This window comes from Orycteropus afer, unplaced genomic scaffold, assembly GCF_000298275.1.
Source record: "Orycteropus afer afer isolate SDZICR_OR568_19922 unplaced genomic scaffold, OryAfe1.0 scaffold00354, whole genome shotgun sequence".
Taxonomy (NCBI): Eukaryota; Metazoa; Chordata; class Mammalia; order Tubulidentata; family Orycteropodidae; genus Orycteropus; species Orycteropus afer.
The window spans coordinates 2,670,603-2,679,282 of NW_006921941.1; the positions used below are offsets into that span (position 1 = coordinate 2,670,603).

General features: G+C 44.0%; 1 protein-coding gene across 1 annotated transcript in view; it reads right to left on the minus strand.

Annotated features, from left to right (window-relative positions):
* Nucleotides 1-8,353, minus strand: part of SLC4A5 (solute carrier family 4 member 5) — a 128,597-nt gene extending 120,244 nt beyond the window's left edge. Inside the window, exons 1-2 of the mRNA XM_007952627.1 lie at nt 8,275-8,353; nt 5,892-6,083 (exon numbers count right to left, since the gene is read on the minus strand). Coding sequence (XP_007950818.1) covers nt 5,892-6,083; nt 8,275-8,353 — 271 coding nt within the window. The remainder of the gene's footprint in view (nt 1-5,891; nt 6,084-8,274) is intronic.
* Between the last annotated feature and the right edge of the window lie 327 nt (nt 8,354-8,680).

The window sequence follows — 8,680 nt, forward strand, 5'->3', positions numbered from 1 at the left end:
GATGATTCTACCTATCATATATGCTTTGCTTGAGTAAAAATTGATTAGTTGCTAAATATTGACTTCCAAAATCATGTTCACATGGCTGGGAGAAGGGTCAGGAGACAGAATATAAAAGAACCAACTATAATGGTGTGTTAATTGCCCATCTACCTATCCCAGCTCCCAGGATGTGATTTGGCTGCGTGGAAGAGTGTAATTCTCACTTGTGTTCAATACGGTGACTGACCAATAATATCTTACAAAGGAAAGCAGCATGGCAGTGGAAGAGCACATACAAGTTTTGGCATCAACAGATGTGTTTTCAAATCCCTGTTTTACTGATTACTCTTTGTGTCACTTTGACAAGTTCTCTGCCTCTCTTTGAACTTTGGTTTCCTAATCTGAAGATGGAGATAATAATATCTCCCCTTCAGAGTTGGTGTGAGGATTAATTGAGAAGATGTATAAATTTCCCTTTCTTTGATTCTCTCAACTGCCTTCCTAGCTGTTTTCTACTCATCATTTAAGACTTACCTCAGGTATCAACTCCTCCAGGAAGCCCCCTCTCCCACCACTCATCATCTGGGCGTAGGTGCACCTCCTTATTGGTCCTCCCATAATTCTCTGTGAGGATCACCTTCACTGTACCACTATATCATTTTATATTTTTCCCTTTACGGGCCTGTCTTCCCCTTGATGGGAGGTTTTCTCCAAGGGGCTCTAAAATGATCCAGAGGGCATCTCTGGAGAGTGGACTGGTTTCCTCATATAGAACATGAAACCAGATCAAGAAGGACCAGGAGGCCTGGTGCTGGCCTCTTTCTTGCCCCTGGTCTATTGGGCGATAGACAAACAACTATTCCTTGGGCCTTGGCTGGGGTGAAATCAGGGATCTTACAAAGTTCTGTAGATTGGTATGTGGTTCAAAGAAGCATCAAATTTCTTTAGGACAGTGGATCTTTAACTAGGGGTACACTATAGATTTTCAAAGAAAAATACAGACTTCAAAGCCCCATTCCACACATAGTGTGTCAGGAGCCCTGTAAGGCATCAGACTTATATTTCAAAACTATCCTGGTGGGTAGGAACCCTAGAGTATACATAAGTGAAAGGTCAGTGGCTCAAATCCACCTAGTGGCATCATGGAAGAAAAGCTTGGTGATCTACTTCCATAATATAATAGTCATTGAAAACTCTATGGGGTGGTTCTACTGACATACATGGGATCACCATGAATCAAAATCAACTGTATGACAACAGGTTTGGTTTGTGACACAAAAAGTGAGTTACCCGGCATTAGCTTCAAATTTATATTATAATTACTAATACTGGACCAAACCAGTTGCTACTGAGTCAATTTTGACTCATGGCAACCCCATAGGTGCAAAATAGAACTATGCTCCACAGGGTTTCGATGGCTGTGGTCTTTCAGAAGCAGATCACCAGGCATTTCTTCCCACAGCTATTAATACTATTTGTTTGTTTGACAAAATTATAAGGAACTACCATTTGCAGAACACTTTCACAGGCACAAAGCCTCACCACACACACTGTCACACATGACAACATGTATGAGCCTAGCCATAGTAATTCTATGAGGCAGGACCTGAGACCGTCTTCTCTCATTCTCTGTTTGCACAGCCTACCTCATGCTTGGGCCCAGTCATGTCCAGACACTCCCACAGTTCTGCAGGATGCCCCTTTCCTTCATAGTGGGTGTTCCTGCTTGGGCTATGTGGCTGGGCCCACTGGACCCCCTACTTGAGCTGTCTGAGTGGATTCAGAGAATGATGGAGCATTCAGAGAGGAAAAGCATACTGTCAGATGTCCTATAAGTAGAAAATGTGGGTGACCCAAGCAAATAACCCAACAACGCAAGTAAAATGATTTCTGCCCTGTTTTAACTTCCTTCCTGCAAGTCACTGTGACACAGTAGGCACAGGGCTTGTGTATGGATTATACATCCAATGCCCCAGTTTTCTTGAGAAAATTGAATGACTGGCAGGTAAGCCTTCTACCATCCCATGGAGAATGGCAGCACAGACTCTGTCCCCATGAGCCACAGAAGAGTCACCAGGGCTGTAGGCTTTGCTGGTGGGCTCTGTGACTCCCTTAAGCTGGGTTCTTGAATGTATTCTTCCAAAAAAACAAACCAAACTCACTGCCATTGAGTCTATTCCGATTCATAGTGACCCCTTTGGTTTTCTGAGGTGGTAAATCTTTACAGAAGTAGATTGCCCAGTCTTCCTTCTGCAGAGTGTGGTGAGTTTGAACCACCAACCTTCTGGTTAGCAGTCAAATGCCTTAGGCACTATGCTACCCAGAGCTCCTTAATGTATTCTTACGGGTATGTGATTCTACCTGAATTTTAAAGCTTTATGTTTCTATTTTAATGATGATCTTCAAAAATATTTCTTTTATTAGCTCTAAGAGCAAAACTTTTCTGTCATAATTCATAATTACAAGACATTTTCATAGAATAAACTCTAGTTAATTAAGATTTTTTTTTTTTTTCCAATCTGGGGTATATGGCCCCTGGGGCGCTATAAATTACAATGCATTTTTGTGGGTCCACAAGAATTTATTTCCCCTTTAAAAGGGATCCTTACTTTACTCTGGAATCCACAGGTGGCATAAACGGTTAAGTACTCAGCTGCTAACTGAAAGTTCGGCAATTCAAATTCAGAGGCACCATGGAAAAAAACGCTGCCAATCTACTTCCAAAAAATTAATCACTGAAAACCTTGCAGAGCACAGTTCTCTGACACACATGGGGGACACCAGAAGTTGGAGCCAACTTGACAGTAACCAGCTAACTTACTCCAACTTGAGAGACACAGCCTGAAATTCTCTGTCCTCAATGGCTTTCCTGTTCTCTCTCCCCTGTTCCACAGCCGTGCCAGGGTCAAGCCAGAGGCGCATATAGTCTGGGAACCACAGACACAGCAGGATATGAAGGAAGAGATTTGTACATGAAGGATTCTATATTGTCTCCCCTTTGCCTCCCATTTAAAACCAGTGTCCCCTTACATACACCAGAACCACCAAAGTACCATAATTGACCGTGCATAAACATTTCTGTGATTCAACCTGTCACGCCTCCAAACCCTTTGAGCAGAGAGCACCAACTCTAAACCATTTTCCACTTCTCTGCCTCACTGACCCCTTACCCTGAATGTGGGGGAAGTAGTGGGGTGACAGGGGAATACTCCAGAGACCATTTCATGGGGAGCAGGAGGGTTTCCTACCAGACTTCCTCTCCTCCTGGTCTCTGATGCTCCTATCTTTCAACATTGTGTGAATGTATGTGCATGTGAGCATGTTTTAATCAGAGCCCATCTCTTACACTGGACTCCTCCAAAGGACTCCTCATTAACCCATCTCCCACATCAGCACACTTACTCTGGAAAAGCTACAGATCCTGGTGGACTCAGTGTCCCTGAGAGGAGGACAGGGCAGCTGAGGATGGGGTGGTTCAGAGTGCCTCTGGGAGGAAGTATGTCAGTCTCCTCCTATTGGGATGCTAAGACACTGTCACTGCCTCTGACACTCCTTTAAAAGTTTAGATGGTAAGAGGAACTCATTTTGCCTTGCTCAAGGAAGTGTAAATATACTGTTAGATAGGTAGAGACAAGTATTGATTTGGGTGAAGAGAAGGACAATGTACCAAATGTGAGTGATCAAACATGGTGGCATTGAGGAAGAGGAAGACATGATGAGGTGAACCCTTTTGTACATACAGAATGCATTGTCAGTGAAGGCAAACATTGATATGTTTGGATGGGTATATAGGCAGACAGGCTGAACTATTAGGTATGTCTATGCAGGGGGGAGGAGCTCTGGTAGTGTAGGGCCTAAGGCACTTGACTGCTAATCAGGAGGCTGGCAGTTCAAACCCACCAGCCACTCCTCAGAAGGAAGGTTGGGCAATCTACTTCCATAGTGATACTGCCTCAGAAACCCCAGGAGGGGTCGCTATGAGTCAGGTCCAATTTGATGGCACATAACAACAACAACAACATGCAGAGGGGAGTGTGCCCAAGACAACATACAGAGTTGGCAAACAATGATTCTACAAGTGTATTTGTATGTTCTGTAAAAATCCCCAAGTATATAGTAGAGCTGACAAGGGGCAAAGTTGGCCACAGCTAGCTACCCAGAGGGAGCAAGTAGTTGGACCTGTGGGCTCAGGACCAGAGTCACAGGGGACATCAAACTCAATTGGCATAACATACTACACAAAAACGTTGTTCCAATCCTACTTTGGTAGTAGCAACTGGGATCTTAAAAGCTTGCAAATGGCCATCTAGATGCAACGATGGGTCTCTCCTCATCCAGAGCAAAGAAGAACAAAGAAAACCAAAGACACACAGAAACAATTAGTCCAAGTGACTGGTACACCATGTGATCCTCAGCCTATATGACTATGAGACCAGAAGAACTAGTTGGTGCCCAGCTACCACTGTCAACCACTCAGAGGGGATCTATGTAGAAGATCTGGATAGAGTGGGAGAACAATGTGGAACAAAATTCAAAATCATAAAGAAAAACAAGGGCCTAGGTTTGTTGGTCTGATAGAGCCTGGTAGAACCCCTGAGACTATGGCCCCTAGCTGCTCTTCAGGTCTGGAATTGAACTGACTCCTGTGGCTTCCAAAAGACCAAAAGACAGGCATGTGAGCTGAACATTTACATTAGGTAGATATACTCCTCAGAGAGATCAATCATGGGAGAATAGAAGGACTGTGTACAAACAGGGAGATAGCTCAGGGGGGTAGGAGTGCATGGGAAAGAAGGACACAGGGAAGAGGTAACTATGGGGAGGAAGTAGGAGGGATACTATTGCTTTGTGGGAAATTGCAGTCAATGTCATGATACAAAGTGTATGTGAGCTGCTGTGTGGAAAGTGAATTTGCTCTGTAAACTTTTACCCAAATCACAATTAAAATTTAAAAAAAGAGAAAGTGTAAATATGTGGTAAAAACCAATTAAATACCATTTGTTGTACAGATTGGAGATATCCTAGGGAAGAAATCATGTTCCCAGAAACATCAGTAAAGTCTAAAACAAACAGACAAACAAACAAAATTCACTGCCATTGACCTCTTCTTGGGTTCCCGAGGCAGTATCGCTACGGAAATAGATTGCCCAATGTTCCTTCTGAGGAGTGGCTGGTGGGTTTGAACCACCAGCCTTCTTTCTGGTTAGCAGTCAAATGCCTTAGGCACTATGCCACCAGAGCTCCCCAGTAAAGTCTAGAAAATGTCACAGTTGTGCTCTAAAGTTTGTTGTGCTTTTCATTCCTCTTAAGACTGATAATTTTCTTTCCACAGGAAGGAACAAAAGACTGATTTTCAATTATTCTAGCACTGGTTTCTGCAGTAACAGAGGAGGAAGGACTTGGTGGCTTTGATGTGCTAGGATGAAGCTTCCTAGGGTTCTGCAGGCTATGATGCAGGATGACTGGATAATTATGTCTCATTCCTTCAAATTCATGCGAGGAGAAGGGAAGGAAGTAATAGAACAGGGAATTCAGTTGACTGAGCGTAATGCCTTATGCCACGCAGTCATGTTTGTTGTTGATTCTTAGGGGCAACGGCTATGTGGGCCCTCAGAATTTGGGAATGAGGGGAATAATTCTGAGAATTAAACTGTGAAATCGAGACAGAATGGTTCAGAGTAGAGGTCTCGGAGTTACCAGAAAGAGACAGAGAACTTCAGCCTGACTAAAGGTGTCCTTGAGCAGGGAGGTGGGTCAGCGACAGAAGCAGAGCAGAGGGGGCCTGAGCGGCTGGGCCAGTGGGGTGTGACCCCCACTCTGCAGGTGATCCCCCTGCCCTGCCATGCTCTGTCTGGATCTACCAGTGGGGATGGCTCCCCAGAATGCTGCCTTGACCCTCAAGAACTCACGGGCCCTGCTGATGGGGTCTGCTCCACTGTTCCTGCTGCTGCTTCTGTTCCTGGGACTGGTCAGCTCCTGTTGCTGTTTGTCTGGCCGCAGCCCCCAGTGGACTTTTTGCAGGCTGGACAGATGTTCTTTCTGGTCTCTTTTTCTCTGAGAGTAACTGGGAACTGGAAGCCCCATGCTGATGGAACGATAGCCTGTGGGCACAGCACAAAAGGAGATGTGGAGTGGAGGCAGAGTTACTGAAAACGGGCATTTCACTTTAACCTTGCCATTGACAAAGACATGGTGATGCCCCAGAAGCAAACAGGAGACATGGAATAACTAGACAAGGCCACTTCCCCAAGTGTTGGCTTGACAGAATCCCATTTCTGTACCAACTCAGCAGTTGCTAGAATGGATAGATACCCTTGGTACTACAGTTAAAATTCTATTAGAATGAGCAGAGCTCCCATCTGCCCATTATTGTTTGCCCAGAGCAGTGATGACCAAAGTCTAGAAGAGAGAGCCTCAGTTGGTCACAGATTTACTCCAAAATGCCCAGTCCTCTCTTTGGCTGTTGTGGGAATGTTGTATGCTTTTCCATCAACTGCCATTGTTACTAATACCCAAGAATTACTTGGATTCTTATCCTCAATAAACTACCAAGTATTTCTCAAAGTTTAAATTGTTAAGCTTAAGCCAAAAATTTTCATGAACTAGAGTTACCAGGCCTTCTTAAGCAGTATTCTACTATCCCTGGGCAACACACAAAGACCCCCTGAGGTCTGTGCACACAGAGGCAGCTGGAATCCCCTCAGCTCTGAGCAAGGACATTCTGCTTCAGCTTTAGCAATAGTGTTGGCTTGTTGTTGTGGTGCCCTTGAGTCGAGTGTTGGCTTGAGTTGGCCATTATTTTCCATTGCTGCTATTCACTCTTTTTAATGATAAATATCTGCTAATTTAGCTTTAGGGTGGAAGTCTTTTATTTGCCATGGATTGATTGGTTAATTCTACAATACATAGTGATGATTATTTGCACCAACAATGTCTTTGACTTATAATGTTCTGACATTGAGGCTCTAACGTGAATAATCTATATCCACTAAAACTACTTTCCTCTCTTGGACCTTTCCTCTCTTGTTCTTGTCTTTTCCTCACTCCTCCCTCCCTCCCTTCTTTTCTTCCTTTCTTTTGTTTTTCCTGAAGGGAAGTGAGAATGGGTGAGGTAAGGAAGTGGGAAGATCTTCTGCCCTGCTTAAGCAGATGGCAGTAACACTTTTAAGAACCACTGCTCTGGGGTAGCTTGAATATGAGTCGGAATTGACTCAAAGGCAATGGGTTAGATTTTTTTGATTTATACATACAAAAGGAGTCCCTGGGCAGTGCAAGCAGTTATGTGGTGGGCTACTAGCCAAAAGTTTGGCAATTCACATCCACCCTGAAGTGCCTTGTAAGAAGGGCGTGGCAGTCTACTTCCCAGAGATCACTGCCTTAAAAACCCTGTGGAGCACACTTCTACTCTGGCACTAGGTGGAGTCTACTTGATGGCAACTGGTTAGATTTTTTTTTTTTTTTCAAATACACACAGTGTATTATTACTAAAAAAAATCAGGAGGTATTAGGAAAATAATATGTCAGGGAATTAGCTTACTTTCTGTCCTGGCTCTAACGTGCTGTATTTTTTCCTGAGTCTTAACACAATCATCACAGTATGGATGTTTAGCTGGTAAACCTTTGTGAGGAGTTCCCTTCCCCAAGGCTGGATTCTCACTCTCACTCTGTGGGACTTCTCCCATTGTGAACATCTTGCAGAGTTCGTTCAGGACACAAGCCACACTCTCCCAGCAACTCCTCACCACATTCCTCTCAGAAGGGAGGTGCTCTACACATTCTGCAGCACAGCAAGAGTCCACCTGGGCAGTAAGCTTAGTGTTTCCCACCATGTGATGCTGGGGTGCTGCTGGGGCAGCAGCCCCCTGGGCTCGCCACTTCACAAGCCCTGTGCCTGCTTCTCTGGAGAACGTAGGAAGCTCAGGGTTTCTGAAGCCTCAGTTTGAGGCCTTGGGTAGCAATTGTGGAGCAAGAAAAATATTCCCACTTGACACCCTCTTGCACTGATTTTAACTGTGCTGTTGTTTTTTTTAGACTCTATTATAGTTCATAGATCTTGTAAAATGAGGAGAGTTTGTTCTGTGCTGGGGAAAGCTATGCTCTAATCCATACCACAGAGTGCCAGTTCAGTCTCATCCCGACCATGTGGTCCCTGTAAGACAAGGTGAAGGCTCTCTCACCAGATCTGGAGGAAACACTGGGGGTGATCAGCAGAGGGACTTGGTATTCTCCAGCTGGAAGAGTTGCCCAAGGCACACTCAGTCCCTCTTGGGATCTTCATCAAAATAGCCTTACCTTCTGGATTCCGACTTCTCCTCCTGTAGTTAGTGGGGTCCAGCTTTACTACCCCAACCTTCTCCTCCTCTACCTTCATGACTAGAAAGTGAAAGATGAACATAGCCTCACAATGTAGAAATGGATTTCAAGGAGAAATTGTCAAGCCCACGATCTCAGAGAATATACCTCTTTTGCAAGTACAAATGGAACATTTACAAGGAGACTACATATACCAACCAGGTCACAGAAAAGCCTCAGTAAATTTCAAAGAATCTATACCATAACTCAATAGCAAAAATAAATAAATAAAAATTAAATTAAAAGCTGTATGTATCTTTGGAAACTAAAAACAATTTCTAATCATGAGTTTAACAGAAAACTACATGAAAATTATTACATATTTAGAACTCAACATTTCAACTAG